This window comes from Gadus macrocephalus, chromosome 2, assembly GCF_031168955.1.
Source record: "Gadus macrocephalus chromosome 2, ASM3116895v1".
NCBI lineage: Eukaryota > Metazoa > Chordata > Actinopteri > Gadiformes > Gadidae > Gadus > Gadus macrocephalus.
This window is the reverse complement of record NC_082383.1, coordinates 23,296,046-23,313,848: the sequence shown is the minus strand read 5'-3', so window position 1 is coordinate 23,313,848 and position 17,803 is coordinate 23,296,046. Positions and strand designations below refer to the sequence as shown.

The window sequence follows — 17,803 nt, the reverse complement described above, 5'->3', positions numbered from 1 at the left end:
TCCATCCATCCATCCATCCATCCATCCATCCATCCATCCATCCATCCATCCATCCATCCATCCATCCATCCATGCGTACATTCCTTGGAGAGTGTGCAAATTGTTGCAGCATGATCTGAGGCATGCATCAGTTAAAGAATGTTTAAGATATGTTGCACACATAAATGGAAGCCACTCTGTGTCTTCCATTTTTCATAAGGCCTCAAATCATTACAGAAGTGGCCCCTAAAGGTAGTTTCCCAACGGCCACAACAAAAGAGAAGAACAACTTTAACTCCTGAACCCGGCCGTTTCCCTCCATTTCGTGTCTGCGACCCCAAACGAATTGACACAAATGCAAGGAAGCTTTGAATGACAAGTCTCTCTGCCATCCCAAGCCTCCATACTGGAATCAGTCCGGCCTCTTCATCAACGACTTCATTGTCAGCAGATGCGCCAACAACTCAACTGTACCAGTGGCTGAATAATGTAACCCAGAAGGGTTCTTAACCTCGTCTTCCGATGGACGATGCCCTGGACGACTTCGCTGGGTCAAGCTGAAGCACTGCCGGAGTCCCGAGGGTTAAGAGGTGGTGACTCCTGTAATTGTGGCATTCAATGGGCCACCTGATGGCGACAGAGACAGCTCGCTCCCCCTCCTCAACCTACTGATCCAGGGGGAGGCTGGTGGTGGACGCACCCCCCTGTGTTTCACAGTGTGGAAATGAGTTCTGTTGGAGGAGGGATTTTGTGTGATGTGTGTGTTTGAAAGTCAGTATGTGTCGGGCATTTATCAAAACCCGTCAAATCAAAACAAAACACACACACACACACACACACACACACACACACACACACACACACACACACACACACACACACACACACATATATAAACACCTATACATTTGGTTTTAGTTGATAAATATACATATTGATTGTTGTTTTTTAAAAAAACGTAGAGATAACTGTATAACTGTATGTATTATAAGCAATCTCCCTGCATGATGTGTGACGTGATGTGATTTTTGGCAACTAGTCAAAGACGTTATAATGAGGCTGTGGGGGATAGCAGGGCACATTATTTTTTACAATATATCAGTTATAGGATGCGATTTCTGACTTTATCGACTATTAATATTGTATCAATACTTTATAACACATTTTTATATCATTTTAACACATTTGACCTAGTTTCTTACTATAAAAAAACGAATTATTAACGAAGAACCCTACCTAACCAACTGCGGTCACGCCAACTGAACTTTGGAGAAGCGCGGTCACGACATCTAATGTTAAAAAAGTGATTGCGCATGTACATTGCTTTGTACGTTACAGCGCTTTAGAGCAACAGATAGGCCTACTTCATGTTGTATTACATTGTACTTCGTGAACTCTAATGTCACGAAAGTGGTTTAAAAATTGAATTATTTAATTGTTTGCAATTCGTATTGAATCGGCTGCTCTCTACTTAAATACCATACAGACAAACCCACCTTTAATTCCAACCTAAAATCGATTGGAATATTTGAATTTAAGTTTTTTGAGAGGGTAGACTCATTGAGCATTGTCAGCATTGTGAGTAGATGTGTACATATATTAGCAAATTTTTGCCAGAGTAAGAATGCAAGCTCTTTACAGCAGTGTTTTATGCATTAATACCGTTTTAGAATGTGATGCAAACTATTGGTGATCGACAGAAATGACAGGATTGGCTAATTCGATTATTTTAATGACAAAAATGGAAGGATATATAACATTGAGAATGACACAAGTATGTTTAATGATTGCACTTTATCATATAGTTTTTTGGTTTGCCATTATGATCACACAATAGCAGATTTTTTTAAATAAAGACCTCCACCATATTACTATCAAAAGTACTTAAATGATCATTTCAAGATAATACATTTGCATAATCAAGTGTCCATCACAAACATCTCTGGACAAAATATTATTTTAAATAATTTTTAACATTCCTTCATATTAGCTCCTACTGTATGCAGTGCAGAAAATGTATAAAGGTTGAATCGCACACTACTTGGGACTTCAAATCATTCACAACTACTAGGCTGTCCCAAAAAATAAAAATAGAAAGTGCAAATTGTCATCAGACACCAGGAAACCCAAATAAATATATATATTTGTGACCCTTATTCCCTTCAGTTTCTAAATTAAATATTTTGTGTTATAATCTGTCATTTATTGAAACAAAATTAATAAAATATCAATTTTTTTTAGTAGTATATAACTGAAAGGTAATATGTAAAAAGACTGACATAGACCTTTCGGCAACACAGAGACGTATCACTATTCCCCATCGCTGCAGTGAGTCGGCCCCGAGCTCAAAGACAAGACCCAACCGTTGAGTTTGTGACGTGATTGGACTTTAAAGTATTCACTACGCTGCAGACCGACTTTGACAGACGTTGGCCACTGGTCGGACAAAAACAAAGAGGAGAGCTGCCCTATCTGGCCGTCGGATCCAGCCGTCCCTCTTTGGAGGTCAGTGAGTCGTCCTGCTGCACAACTGGCCCGGCGTGGGACTCTGGGCGCTGGTCTGCGTCGACAGAGGGGGGACCGGGAGAGGTTGGGCTGAAGGGGTTGGCGTTGAGGCCCGCTGCAGGCATGGAGGACACACCGCCCTCGTCCGCCGCAGTGTCTGCTGAGTCCCTGCCTGGGTTGGTCACAGTACCCGCGTCTTCGGAATGGAGGAATAACTTGCGACCTAGAAACCAAACGACATTGTCAGCCTACCGTGTGTGGGTTTACTCGAAAAGTAACCTCGCACTAGACATACGTTTGTGAGCATCCTTAGTTTAAGACCCGATCAGTTGTTGCTCCCTATATCAGACTTAACTATGAGTGCTTTATGCAGTATAGGCTTGTCAAGAAAACAGAGAAGCCCATGATTGGCCAACCTTTACCTTGCAGTCTGCTGGATAATGTTGTTGGTGTGTCAGGAAGATGGAGCGCACTGGTTTGGGCTTTACTGGAGTACGTAGGTTCAGTAGAGTCCAATAATCCTGAGAAATTGAACATAAGGTTGTTTAATGCAGTGGTTCCCAACCTTTGTCTTTAGGAGAATCACCAAATGTCCCAAAGGCCTTTCGCCTGCCAACTCATATGCAAACAGTAAGAAAATAGATAATACACACATGCAGGCGCTGGGCAAACTGGACAGCTCCCAGTTTATACCCATTATAAGAAGGCTATGGCCATTGGAAACACTGGAAGGATAACTCAGCAATGCTGCCTTCGGTGTGTTCATTTAGCAACCCCAAATTAACACAAACAATTGCAATTTATGGTGGAAAGCAAAAAAAAATAAATGCCAAGCTAACAATATTTATAATACATATGTATCAAATGTTTAGAAATACCACTCTCTCGATTTTCAAGTGAAATCCATATAAAATCGACTTAAGTGGGCCGGAAAGAGAAATCCATTCGCAATCCATTCATATACTGTTCCCTGAACAAACAAATACGCTGGGGTGGCTCACCATCTGTCAGGTTGAAGGTCCTTCCATTCACAGACGCCTCCCAGGGGGAGAACCAGTTCAGCACAGAGCTGACCACGGGAAGCTGCCTCAACACTCCCTGGAGTTTAGTAAGAGGATACAACCTTTAGAATGACTCTACATACACTCCATACACGTAAAGAATAATGTGGACGCTCAAACCGAAAACATTAAATGAGAAAATACACTCACACAAACAAAGACTTTCTCGTATCTAATACAATGACACGGCGAGGACTAGTTTAAAGCCTATTCAGTCTCTTCTCTTGTGTCTTTGTCTCTCAATTTCTGCTAACCGGCAAACCCAATGAAGCAATATGCAGCTGTGATTCAAACTTGCAATTTTCTGGATATGGAGGTTAAATGATGGGCTTCATAACAAGGGCATAAATAACACTGTCTCTATGATAAGGGGGAGGGGGGGGGGTTAGGTTGCAAAGTTTTTTTCTCAATTTAAGGAGGTGGAAACTGACTATTCGCATGCTTCTAGAAGAACATCATAACAGGCAATAAACAACTTGACTCATCATTTTTCATCATAATATGTACACTGGTGTAAACACACACACACACACACACACACACACACACACACACACACTTTTTTTTCTAGGAAAAAATAAGGTGAATAAACCCACCTCTTCAAGGATTCTCTTCTCACTGTCCTTCTGCAGCTGTAACTGTGCCTCCAGAATGCCTCTCTGCACCACCTCAGCCATGTTCTCAAATAACTGCAAGGCAGGGAAACCAAGTAAGCCAAGCAACTCTGTATGGTGGTATGTATTCTCACATTTTATAGCAAGCCATAAATACAGGATTTAAAAAAAAAAAAAAATAATGCTGCAAATGTACAAATTTTGAATGAAATACATACAGATAAAATATATTTACAGTGGTCTATTATAGGGCCAGTGCATAAAATGCTGCAGCAACTAGCAGACTTACTGAATACCCTTCTTCTCCCCTCCTTTTCAAAGAATACAGTGACCTGAATTGGCCTGGATTGTGTTAAGTGCCAGTTGGTATTGTGTATATATAAATATACATAATATATATATATATATATATATAAATGTGTATCTTTCTCAGAACGACATGTTTAATGTAAATGTTGTAGGAAATAGCTCTGTGGAAAGGACACACTCCCTATGTACTGTAGATATAAAGGGCTCATCCTGAGATAACAGAAAAACATGATTCTTATCATCATGTGATTATACACTAATTAAAACATACTTATGAATATTATAGTCAATTTATGCCAAGTCTGTCACGCTGGATACCACAATATTGTACCCACTGCACCTTTAAGAAGACCTTCCAGAAGTGCAACTGAGATACTGCAGATGTTCACGGGTTGGTTTACTCTCGCTGCTTGGTCATTTGCATTGGACGCAAATGCGGCCATACCACCCTGAACACGCCCGATCTCGTCTGATCTCGGTAGCTAAGCAGGGTCGGGCCTGGTTAGTACCTGGATGGGAGACCGCCTGGGAATACCAGGTGCTGTAAGTGGTGTCGGGTGGTGGCCAATAGGTGGCACTCTTCCCTCTGGCCCCCTTACTCATCAATCCCGATGCCCCAGTGCAGTGACGGGGACACTGTGCTGTGGAAGGTGCCGTCCTTCGGAGGAGACGTAAAACCGAGGTCCTGACTCACTGTGGTCATAAAAGATCCCAGGACACTTATCGCAAAGAGTAGGGGTTTCCCCGGTGTCCTGGCCCAACCAGGCTCATTCAATCTGGCCTCCTAATCATCCTCCTGTACAATTGGCTGACTCATTAATTCCCTCACTCTCCACCTCAAGCTGGTGTGTGGTGAGCGTTCTGGCGCAGATTGGCTGCCGTGCATCACCCAAGTGGGTGCTACACACTGGTGGTGGTGAGTTAGGTCCCCCCCTTCTGTAAGCGTCTTTGGGTCATTGAAAAGCGCTATATAAATATAATGAATTATTAATTATTATTATTAAATATTTGTACTGTTCTCCACACAAGTAAGTTAAGCTGTAAGCTAGTACAAAATAAGTTGAACTCCCGAATTTCAAAGGTCAGACCAAGGGCATGATTTCTGAAAAGGTTTGCCCGCGTATGTCTGTTACACCGTGGTGCCCTTTAGGATTGGTATTATTTTTATACAGAAACTCCTTATTAAACCAAGGCACCAACTCTGAGGTGAGCTGTGGTTACCTTTCCGTTCTCCTCGATCTCCCTCCCCAGCGCGGCGACGGTGTTGACCAGGTGGGATATGTCCTCGTTCACCAGGTCCTCGGTCACCATGCCAACAAAGATACGGTCCCTGGCGGTCCCGTACTCCGGGCCTGCAGAGCGGTCAGGGCAGAGTGAATACAGACCATTCCCTCACCTGAAGCAGCTCAAACAGTGAACACAGGCCTGTTAAAGTACCTGAGGAGAAGAGGATGCTGGTTTCCTGCTCTTGCAATTTCTTCATGAGCTCACAGTTCATCTTCTCCACTTCCTGAAGTTGTTTGTCCTCCAACACGTCTGCAAACCATTGAGGGTTATACCTAGAATCACATGCACAATCATGGGTATCAAAAGACAAAGAAACATGTTCTCAAGGTGCAATATCAGTTCACCATTTAGTTGAAGGATTAGGATTTATTTGAGTTGGAACAGATCAGCCTGACACAGATTATTCAATTTGAACATTTCTGACATCCAGTATTTTACCTATTCCTACTCATTGCATATACCATGTACCTACGGTAGTTCAAATTATTTAACGTTTTATTAGACATTAGAAATGGAAGTGCAATCATTTATTGGCAGATTGAGAGACCAAACATGATTGGCAGGAGACACAGCATAGTCGCATGTATCATTCAACACAGGAACAGATTCCAATGACAAAGACTAATTCCTAATGATTATTGTAATGTTACGATTATACTTTGCAATGAAACTATAACGATATCAATACCGTTTACATTGTAGAGACAAGCAGGTAGCAACTAGCACTTCAGTTACTTTAACTTGCTTAACTTAAGTTCAACCAAGTCGAGTGCTTCAATTAAACGTAGGACCCTGTTGAGCCCTCTCTCAGAGGTGGTGTCCGTCGGCTGCCCGGCTGCGGCTGTGCTGAGTGCTACCTGAGCGTGCCCAGGCCGGGCCAGGCGAGGTCCTCCATGAGGCTGAGGAAGGGGCTGTGGCGCTGAACCTCCCGCCGGAACTCCTCCCTGAGGCGCAGCGTGGAGGACAGCACAGGCACCAGCTCCAGCAGCTTCCCCACCAGGACCTCCACGTCCGACGCCTGGGTCCCCAGCCCTGACACGGGGACGGTGAAGAGGATAGAGCCCTGTTAGGTCATGTAAACCTCTTCTCCCGGACCGGGTCTAGGACGTCCTTGGAGGTGATCTTGGATTAAGTGATGTCGTTGATATCTTTGATAAAATTTAAAAAAAATACGCAACCCTGGCCCTAACATGGGCTGACACTGTGATGGTCAAAGAATTGTATGCTTTTTCATTTAAAGCACAAAGTATTTATATTCACAAAACTACAAGGTCTAAAATGAAATCCAGATCATTTATTCCTTCTAAATGTCAGACACTCTTCCTTCGAAAAAAAAAAAAAAGAAAAAGAAAAAGTGAAGCTGTGCACTAAGAAAACAATCCCCGACTTGTTTTGGACGGAGCCGATGCTTTGTAGGATTTACCTGCGGCGGTCATTAAAGGGTTGAAGCGAACGCAGGTGCCGTCGTCCTCCAGCTCCACCACATCCACCCCGGCGACGGGCACCAGCCGGGCCAGCCGCTCGCCCAGCTGCACACATTGGTCAGCTGGATCAATGATTTACACTACTCCTTCAATCCGTTTAGGCCCGTTACCGTCTCCTCTGGGCGCGCTCCGACGGAGGGACTTTTGTGTGGCTACAAGTGCCACACATAGCGCCAGGGCTGTTGCACCCAGTCCTGGGCCCCTATACAAGAGGTACTGATGGGCCCCCCTGCGCTAAATTGTTGACGGGGGGCGGGGGGGGTGGTGGAAGGAGCAATTGTTGACGGACGGACGGACGGACGGACGGGGGGGTGGAAGGAGCAATTGTTGACGGGGGGGGGGGGGGGGGGGACCCTAGTACTATGGGCTGGTAGTTAAAAAAAAAATTTGTGGGCCCCCCCTGGGCTGTGGGCCCCTAGAATCGTCATCACCTTTCACCCCTTTACGACGGCCCTGCATAGCGCTATCGACGACATAACTAGAGCGGATTCAGTCAGCTCAGATGGATCCTGCCTTGAGGCAGGTCCTACCTGCCTCAAGGCAGGATCCATCTGAGCTGACTGGATCCGCTCTAAACCGGTTGACACTGATTGGATACGGTTGATATACGACGCGAGGACGAAGTACTATTGAGGCGGGATATGACGCGAGTAGAACTCGATACAGCCCCAGCATATAAACAAAATAAATATAGATTATTTTGTGTAAACGCTATATAATCCCATATGAATGCTAAATAATCACGCAAGACAAAATGTGTCGGAGAACTAATTAGGTCCCGTTTGAACTCCGTCGGGTAGCGGCTACAAAGGTTCCTGTACGGGAACGGACACCGAGGGGAACTCAGTGACGGGGCGGAGCCAGAACACCGAGCAGATCTCCAGGAAGTCCGTCCCTCAGGCGGAACACACCGGTTGTGGTCAGGTCTTATTACTGTTACACATAATCCCATTCACAAATCTATGCAAATAATGCCGAATTGGTACAACAACGTACCCATCTATTAAACGTGTCCATGATGTCCCTGTCCTCCGTGGAACATCCCTCCACCAAATCATTATACGCTCCTGACAAGAGAAAAACAAAGAGAAGAGGACAGCACCAGGTTTATGGTCAATATCTCTGGGAAAGATTTATGACGACATAACTAGTTTACAACTTTGAATGACGACAAAGCTGAGGCTGAAGAAGCACACATGATCCAGAAACAGACTGTCAGTAACCCTGTTTGCGAATGTCTGATTTCAGACATGCTTCCGCAGTAACCAAACACAAGTTTATAGTCAGAGCTGCAACCCTTACCAGAGCTTGTTTCCTGTGAGAATCTAAACAAAACTTCGGGAGAGCTGACGTCATTCTCCACCTGTTGTAGACGGATAGAAGGACAAAGGTCAAGCCCTGTTCATACAGACGGGATGCATCGAGTACACATCACGAGGTGGTTTGATAGTCAATAGCCCCTAGCAACGTGTAGCCAACAGACGGTTAGAGCTCGGAGGTTAAAAGGCACGACATACCAGGCGCTGTTGGAAATCCACAGCTTTTACGGACTACATTAGGAAGCCATTTTAAAACAAGGTTAATGCGAAGCATACAATTGATATTTTCTTACAATGTTTTTTTCTGTGGGGGTGGGGGTTTGACACAGTCCTCTGTCTGTAGTTTTTTGTGTTGCGTTGTGCCTTCAATAAATGTCCTCATTATTAGTTTGACAGCTCTTTTATGACTGCCGTGGCACTGTCCAGCTGTCAACAACATACAAAGCGCTCTGATGAACATTATACTCTGCCGGTAGTCAATGGTGCAGTTTTGTTCTGATCAAGTGAACGGTGCCACATTTGTTCTATGTGCTGATACGCATCAATCGCATGTATTTTATGTTTCTAATCAAATGCTTACAAGTTCTCTAACTCGATAGTTTATGTGATGCTCGATTGTAACTACAATTTGTAATCGAAAGAACAAAGTTCTCGTCTCCAGAGAGAACGGCCACAGTTGGATTTCATATACCGGTATTTATTATATTAAATTTGGTATGTAATTTTTGTCAGGTTTTAATTTTTCTCAGGTTTGACAATAAAATATCTGGGTCAAGGACAACCTTACATGGTTAGCTCCATCACTGGTCGCCTTAGGTTATCAATGAATTACAAAAGTGGTAAAGAAGCAACCCAAAAAGAGCGAGAAAGAATAAAGTAACATTTTAGGAAGAGCTGGACTTTTACCATAGTCAAAGCCTCCCGGAGCGAGATCTCTGTATCAAGCACATCCTATAAAACAGTGTTAATGAGGAAAGTATAAATTATCTGATAAAAGGGGCATTTTCTGTCATATTTTTAGCTACTTCTTATTGACACCTTCAACCTCTAAACCAATATCACATAACTTTGAAATGTCCCCCAATACCAACCATTTGGTTTCTACTTAAAAAATATTGTAATGAACAGAACATTACTTTGCCAAAAGTAAATAAGTAAAATCTAGTGGAACCAAAGTAAGAAAAAACCCTTTTGAGTATGACAATTTTTTTTTTATCTTTTTTGTGGATTAGTTGCAAAAGAAGATATCAATAAGTTAAGATGAAAATGTGTTAGAGCTCACATACCGATGTTATAATGGACGGAACCGTTTTTAGCCTCTCCATTAGCTGTTTACTCTGCAAAGAAGAAACACATTGGGGAACAGTCGGTAAACAACGAAGAAACAAATATTCAGAACCGAGGTCAATCTTCACAGAGGGTCGAGTTACATAATACAACGTAATGCCAGTTTGTGCCAAGATGCTCAACACACACTGGCCTTCACAGTGGAAAGCCGAGGAAGGAAACTGTCAGATAGTAGACAAGAGGATGGTTAGGTGGCCATGTAGATAAAGGAGCTGGGGTGCACTTGTGGCCGGGTTGCACTTACCACAAGTGCCTTGGGACATTCAGTGACCAATCACAGGGAGTCAGCCTGGGTTCCACAGCTCTTCAACACAATGACATTCCTGCCGTCTCTCCTGTGGCATTGAGGACGCTGTAGAGGGCTGAGCACCCCCTACTGGCATAGCAACACCTCCAACGTAACTACCTCCTCTCTCAGGTAAGGATGGACCAGACCTGCCCAGCTCACCTTCCATCTTCATCACAAGATGTTTGCCAGATGCTACCGACATGCGTTTTATACCTTCGCTTTCCTCCTTTCTACTGATAGGACCATCAAATTGTATTTCGCATAACTTTAGCGTCTGTTAACCATTTTCAAAACCATTTCCAATATATAGGGTCATAAATGTGCAGATCTATGTAATATCGACTGCCTCGCGGATTATGTCCTCTATTCCTAGCAGCCCGCTATCCTATTGGCTTCTGGACCATTTATGAAAGTGCTACAAAAGCATGAATTATACATCAGCAAAACTTAATTATAAATAAAAAGGAAATGTGCAAATTACAGCCTGCTGGGATGTTGCAGACATTTTATGAATGCAATAGTTTGTTGAATATCAAGTGAGAATCCCAGGACTCATTCTCCTTTGCACACAGCACACGTGCCGAATCAGTGTCTGGGTTCGACAGTCCTCGTTGCGTTGCACCGTGTGGCGCGGGCTGCTCACCAGGTCGGTGGCGTGCCTGATCTTCTGGACGATGCCCTCGTTGCCCAGGAGCTGGAGGGACAGCCACAGGGCCAGCGGACGCAGCCTCTCCCCCGGCTGGCTGGCGGTGAGGCCGGCCGCCAGCGACTGAGAGGAGAGACCGCGACACACGGGGAGACGAGAGACAAGAACGAGGAAGACACGAAACGAAGATCAGCAACCACAGATTATACCCACAACCTACGTTTACGTAGCACCTGTCAGAGAAGCCTTTACAACAGTAAGAAAGAGAAATAAAACGAATTGGATGAACACTAGTCTGACAAATCAGACGTTAGATTCATATCTCGAGTCTGATGGCAGATTAATCCTGTGTGAACAATTTATTCTGCCAGTATTAGCTTTGAACAATCAAGTTCCTGGGGGCAGGGATCTGTCTTTTTGTTTTTTTGGCTATAAGGGTTTCAAATCAACACTGAGCCGACTATAGAAATACTGTTATTAAAATAAGGAAATAACGTGTAACTCTTCCCCTTTCGGCCCAGTCTGAGTCATCTGCCCCCAGTAGTTCTGCTATAATGCATCAGGAACGCTGGAGCCCAGATCAGACACTAACGTGCATGAGGCCTACTGCCACCCCCTCCCCCAGCCTACCAGCGCGGGGTCTTCATGTCTGTAGAGGGTGACGGCTGGCACCGCAGGCAGTCCTAGCCAGGGGCCCAGCGTCAGAGTCATGCTGTCGCAGTGGACGGCTCTCTGGAGGGTGGGAACATCCAATGACGTCAGGATTGTGAGAAGAAGAAGAAAATGTACCTTTTCAATTTATGCAAACGCTTATATACTCATATTGTGCATTGTTACGTTTACATTATAACTTATTATTTTATCTTAAATCAAATGTATGGAATAAGCAGTTTCCATCAACACATGGATAAAAAATAAATAAAGTCTTACCTTTACACTGGATGACATGTCATCAAGGGCCAGGGTAGCCAGGCTGACCCTGAAACAAATGAAACACGGCCTATCAGTGACGATACACAATACATGCCCTCACGCTTAACCATTTGCCCCCTCGGTTTTTGCAATGCGTTTTATAAACTGTGCATATCTTATCAAGTTCATGACGTGATAGCAAAGCAGCAGAAGGAGCAGACTGACCCCTCCACATGGAGCCACATGCTGTACTTCACACAGAGCTCCTTGAGACGCCCCAGCCTGTAGGCACGGTCGACACTCGAGTTACCTGGGGAACGGATAGAGTTACTGACAAACAGGACAACGGCAGACCTGGGTGATCAAAGCATCGTAACAGCCAATGACAGTAGAGTCAACAGTCATGACTGTTTAAACATCCGCCACCGATCCACGTCCTGGTGCCGACTCAAGGTACAACCGAGTTCCTTCCAGTTACCTGCGTTGGCGATCAGCAGCAAGGGGAGCTTCCCTGCATCCAGGTCCTCCTTGATAAGCTTCTCCAGTAGGGCAACATCCTAGAAGGAACAAACGGCGAAATCACCCTAAGACCCCCTACCCTTCGGGAGGTTAGGTTGAGTTACGTCAATCTTTTGATAAAGAATGTTTTGTTTCTTACCATTTGGTGTTGTGACCCAAAGACAGTGTTACACGGCACCGTGCATAGGCTGGAAAGGGCCAACCCAAGCTAGGAAGGAAAAATATTGTTGATCAATCGACAAATATCGTTTTCATACACCCACACCCTCACACACACTAAATGCCAACGAGAGCTTTTGAGGTTTGAACTCTAGATCAGGCACATGTACTTCTCACACACCTTTTGTTACTAGTCTCACCTGGGCCCAGTTGTTCTATTAATCTGATCGGATTACGGCTATCGGATTGGTTCAACTCTTATTTGGCAAGCGGTTATTTAGAAGAAGGTTTTGAAGTTCTCCAAAAATATAAAGTGTACAGAAAAACGTATCCAGAGAGACCTTATGGGTCAAAGAGGCCAAAATCTTCGGCATGTCATATTATGACAGTATACCAAGTTTCTGAAATATTTATCAATCGGGCATGGAGCTGATCGTTGGACTTTATCCCGGATTACAGCGCCCCCTATGGGCGAAGTGGTACCATTTTGGAGTTCTGCTTACAGTGAATATGTCCAATGTACACTTTACAAATTTCAAAACGAAAAACTATATCCACTACGAATACAATAGGTATCCACAGACACTGTCAAAAACTATTAAATTAAGATTTGTTTTTTAGCATTTGATTTCTAACCATTTGATGAAAACAATGCCTAGTGCCTGCTGTACCGCTCGTCGTTTGCTCGTCCATGTCTTGCACGGTGTAATACCTGGTTGCAGATGTGTTGTCCGAGGCCCTCCCTAGACGAGGTGCTCTGGTAGATGATGGGCTGAGCGGAGCTGAAGGCTGCGTAGCCCTCTGACGCGTAGTCTTCATAAAGCGTGTGGAGCACCAGCCTGCAGACTCTGACCAGGCCCTCTCGGTCGTCCTCGTGGAAGAAGGCGGAGCTGTTCTCATACCTGGAGGAAACGTCCCAGTCAGGTGTGAACTGCACTTCCAGCAAATTCCACAAATACAGTACGAGAAACTTGCAGGATATCGCCGCCGGTTAATACAATTTGGGAATGTACGTGCATCGAATAGATTTAAAAATTACAATTTATCAGAGTTAAAATTACAGCTGGATTTATTTTGTGCAATACAATATGCACACCGAAAAACACACTTGAATGTGACGCAACATGTGCTACGACAGACCCTAGCGCTACAGTGGAGGGCAAGAAGAATGTTGAAACCTGAGTCTGATTAAACATTTATTCTTTCAGAGGAGCATTTGTTTGCGGTCCATTGGAAGTAAATAACAAAACTATATGGCTTCCATCTCATTGGTCTCAATGAGATGGCTTAACATCGGGTTTCTACACTCCAGTAACTTGCAAATCACTCTAGCATATTTTCTTATCACAAATTACATCACGTCAAGTTAGTCTAAGCTAGCAGAGCTTAAGACATCTTTATATATATGATATTCAACTACCGATTGAAAAAGCACTTCAACTTGGAAAAACTATGAATGTAGTCATTACGTCTCCATCGTCTATGACATACACACAGAACAAAAACAAAACATGCCCCGGTACAAACCTAAAGAGTCGACAGAGCCAGAGCGTGGTGTCCGAGAGGATCCGGGTGGTCAGCTTGCGGAAGCCGTCCTTGTTGAGCATGGAGAGGTAGGCGGTCAGACAGTGGCCCAACAACGCCATGTGCCCGTTTTGGCCCACATTCTGCAACCTGCTGAATAACAGATGTTTTTCGAATACACACAAAATAAGTTACATTGTGCTCTGATTCTACACACAATTTTTTTTACCTTTCATGTTCATAAAGGTAAAAAAAAAAGAAGAAAAACTTTCCTTACAACAATACATCAAAGAGTATCAATATAGCCTACAAGAAACAAATATACAAAAATAAATCTCAGAGACGGTACTGGTCTACAAACAGACCATTTCTATCAGACCGTCAAGGCAGCGTTAACGTATATTGAACTACATGAATAAAATAAGCCCCAAACTAAAAAGAGGAATGAGGCAGTGCAGATTCAGTATTCTGAGCACGTACTTGTGGCTCTGTTTATCACCGTCTTCTGTATCTTCACACATCAGCTCTTGGACCAGATGACAAATGTTTGCAACATTTTGGCCACTGAAAGCAGAAGAGAAATGACAGTATCGCCATTATACATTGAAGTATTTAACTGACACTCATATATACGTAAAACATTGATCATAAATATTCAATTAATTGGGTCTTACTCTCCCTGCAGGGGACCGGGACAGCTGCTTCTGCTCAACGAGCCCGTCTCCAACTCCACTGCCAACTCCCTACACACACACACACACACACACACACACACACACACACACACACACACACACACACACACACACACACACACACACACACACACACACACACACACACACACACACACACACACACACACACACACACGTCAAAAGTTAAAATGTTTCATTTGTTTACTTCCTTTTCCTTCTACATGGTTGCCTCAATATCAGGCAAGGGCTGTTTGGAGGACCCCCGTGGGGTTCAGATTCACTTCTGGTCCAATCAGACTCTGTTACAGTCTCAAGGCAGCCTCAATGCATAGCGGGTCACACCAGTCGAGGAATGTCGCGCCGGGCAGCGGAGAAAGACAAGACGTTGAAAGATTAGATTCTAGGTTTTGTTTAATATAACGGGTCGCAGTGGATGAAGCTGCGATGCGTGCAAAGCCTACAAGGCGTTTAGCAGGAAAATAAAGAACTTATGCCTTCTGTTTTTAGAATCCCCACAACACCAACCACAGTTCAGTGAGTAGACTATCAGTTTAAAGTCGTTTAAACCGGGTTGTTTTGACCACCTGTCTTGCAAGTCTTATAGTCTATTCAACCATCGTTTTTTTCCTTATGAAAGTAATACCAGTCCAAATGAGAATGTGGTCAAACAAGTCCAACAGAACACAACTCACAGCCCCACAAGTCGCAGATCACTACTGAATTACTCTTTTCGCGTGTTTACCTCAGAAGTTAATTGTTAAGGGATAATGACGCCATTTAAAAATGACCGAATCCAATGGACCGTCACCATGACTACGGAATTCTCTGTGTTGAACATTGTTGGAAACAATTGGGTAAATGAAAGTACACAACTAAACAAAATATATTATATAGACCTAGACGTTTTTTGGATAGTTTAATGCGGAATTTGGACATAACTTTAAAGGTTTAGAGATCGACAAAACTAAATGTAATTATGTCAAGATATGTTTAGACATTCCACTACATGGATTTGTGAAACTGCTGCAACATGATGAAGCAACATGGACATACTAGAGAACACATACACTATAAGGATACAGTGAGGCAGGCCATATAGTCACATTTGCATTCAATCTTGATTATTTTATTGTTGAAGAATCATACCTCTGGCCATCTTCTAAAAGGTTCACCATCTCCTTTAAATATCTGCCCATATCGCCCAGGGCCGTGTTTGCCATCGCCCAAAAAGGATAGGCCTGAAGGGGAAGAAATATTATAATACAGCATTCTACATTCTTTCAGTCCAGCTCCAGATCAAAGTACACACGTGATGCATAAACAGGCATCGTTATTATGTAATTTATATAAGGGTTATATATATGTATGCATATATATATTTGTTGTTACAATATTGCAATATCAAGGGTGAATTTGTATATTCTCAATGCCTTTAGAAAGCACTCTCCTATTGCATCTAGCACCGATTGGGAGGACAACGGCAAGTGAGGACAGTATCCGGAAATCCGGGGGAAATCAAACATCTGCCAACACGAGCATGAACAGGTAGCTATCTGTCAAAAGATACCCCTCGCTCCACTAAACTGAAGGTACATTAAACACCTGTCCCATTCACGATCAATTCAGGAAGCTAAGGAAAAACCTTACCTTGAACGCACTCAACGAAAACTTGTTTTTGCCTTAATTGACTTCGTGTTCGGTGAATTGAATTGGCCTACATGAAGTATGTATCTGTCTTTTCGGCACAACGGAATTGTGCATTAAGTAATGGAATGGTTGGTCTCTTTCAGCAGGTAAACAACCTTGCACTGTGTCGGTGTAGAGGCAGAGCAGAGATTACGGAGCACTTCCTGGTGTGACATGAAGACGTTTGTAAGCGGGGCACGCACACACGCCCTCATCCGAGACACACGCAGGCAGCGCTGACGTGGTGCTGCCGGATTCCGTTTGACATTCGTTCATAAAAAATAAAAATCGCTATTGGTATTTATATTACTAGCAATACTACAAACGGCATAAAGAAAATTATGACGGAATTGCATCGGTGGCGCAAATTTCTATTATTTTTCTAAGCGGACTTTCAAATAAGCATCACACGGGGGGGGGCGACCGGAGGTCAAAGATCCATTGGGATAAAAAGCAACAACAAAGCAGCTTAGTTTTCAAAAAAAAAAAAAAAGAGTTGAAGATTTGGATGGACTTTAAAAAGATCCCTGAAATCCTGAAATCCTGAAAAGAAGGCAGTCTGAGTTGTTTGATGATAGCTGATGACAGCTGCATGATATTATACTTGGCACACCCTTTAAGCTGACCAGGAAGAGTCTGAGAATGTCAATAAAAACTCTTTACAACCAAACCTAGTAGTAAAACCTGCAGCGTACAGTGTAATGTCACAGCGTCTACTGCTGAATGCTTTTCCTCCAGTAGTAGGCCTATCACATTAATGGGCCGGTTCTCAAGGCAGGTTACAGTAACCAGGGTCAGCGCAATCAATAAAACTGGCCCTGCCCGTGTTTCTGCGGTCCCATGGAGCTACCGTAGTAACCTTACTACAATGATAAAGCTTTTGTCATAACAAAACAATGAATTCTTTGTCTCGTCATAAATCATTTAGTTCTCTCCATAACATGAGAACCATGCTTGCAATGAAATCAAACTTGCAGGGGAGAATTGAATTGTTCAATTTGAAAGACATAGAAAAATAAAGACATTTAGGCATAGCATAACTTGAATTCACAAGAGCAGGTTGATTTTGCCAAACTGGATAAGTGTTCCCTGGGGGGAGGTGTGCACTGCTCAGAGCAGAATGGTGTTCAACCATTCTAATGGTTGTCAGACAGACACAGAGCATGCTTCTATACATATAGGGTTTGGATGGAACTTTAAGTGAATTGCATCCTCTTAGCGCGCTGTAGCAGTGTGTGGGTTCACACCCCCCCAGGTGGACGCCACACTCCACCTGGGGGGCTTCTGCTGCTCCAAACAGAAAGACGCAGAGCGCTGCTGGGGTTGAGACCGGTTTATTATAAAGGGCGTTAGAGGCCTGGTGCTGCATGTCGCCATGCAGGATGCCTCCCTGAGTGTCTGTGTTTGCTTGGGGATGGCTGGTTTCACCTTTGCACATTATTGTTCAATGTGCACCAGGTGTGCA

General features: G+C 43.7%; 1 protein-coding gene and 1 non-coding gene across 3 annotated transcripts; one reads left to right on the top strand and one right to left on the bottom strand.

Annotated features, from left to right (window-relative positions):
- Window positions 1-1,694: 1,694 nt before the first annotated feature.
- pdxdc1 (pyridoxal-dependent decarboxylase domain containing 1) lies at window positions 1,695-16,546 on the bottom strand. Of its 2 annotated transcripts, XM_060045990.1 has the most exons (24): window positions 16,300-16,535; window positions 15,799-15,890; window positions 14,629-14,697; window positions 14,435-14,518; window positions 13,958-14,107; window positions 13,143-13,332; window positions 12,411-12,479; window positions 12,231-12,309; window positions 11,978-12,062; window positions 11,771-11,819; window positions 11,471-11,572; window positions 10,838-10,963; window positions 9,845-9,895; window positions 9,465-9,509; window positions 8,542-8,602; window positions 8,236-8,306; window positions 7,179-7,284; window positions 6,613-6,787; window positions 5,906-6,027; window positions 5,690-5,820; window positions 4,142-4,234; window positions 3,486-3,582; window positions 2,907-3,005; window positions 1,695-2,707 (listed from the first exon to the last, which is right to left on the bottom strand). In XM_060045990.1, the coding sequence occupies exons 2-24, from the start codon at window positions 15,870-15,872 to the stop codon at window positions 2,448-2,450; spliced, it is 2,388 nt and encodes a 795-aa protein (XP_059901973.1). In that variant the 5' UTR covers window positions 15,873-15,890; window positions 16,300-16,535; the 3' UTR covers window positions 1,695-2,447. The 2 variants fall into 2 exon arrangements, with proteins under 2 accessions (XP_059901973.1, XP_059901974.1); XM_060045991.1 differs by lacking the exon at window positions 9,465-9,509 and having other exon boundaries at window positions 16,300-16,546.
- LOC132453118 (5S ribosomal RNA) lies at window positions 4,900-5,018 on the top strand. The gene has a single exon (XR_009524591.1). It is a non-coding gene; the product is annotated as a 5S ribosomal RNA (ribosomal RNA).
- Window positions 16,547-17,803: the final 1,257 nt, after the last annotated feature.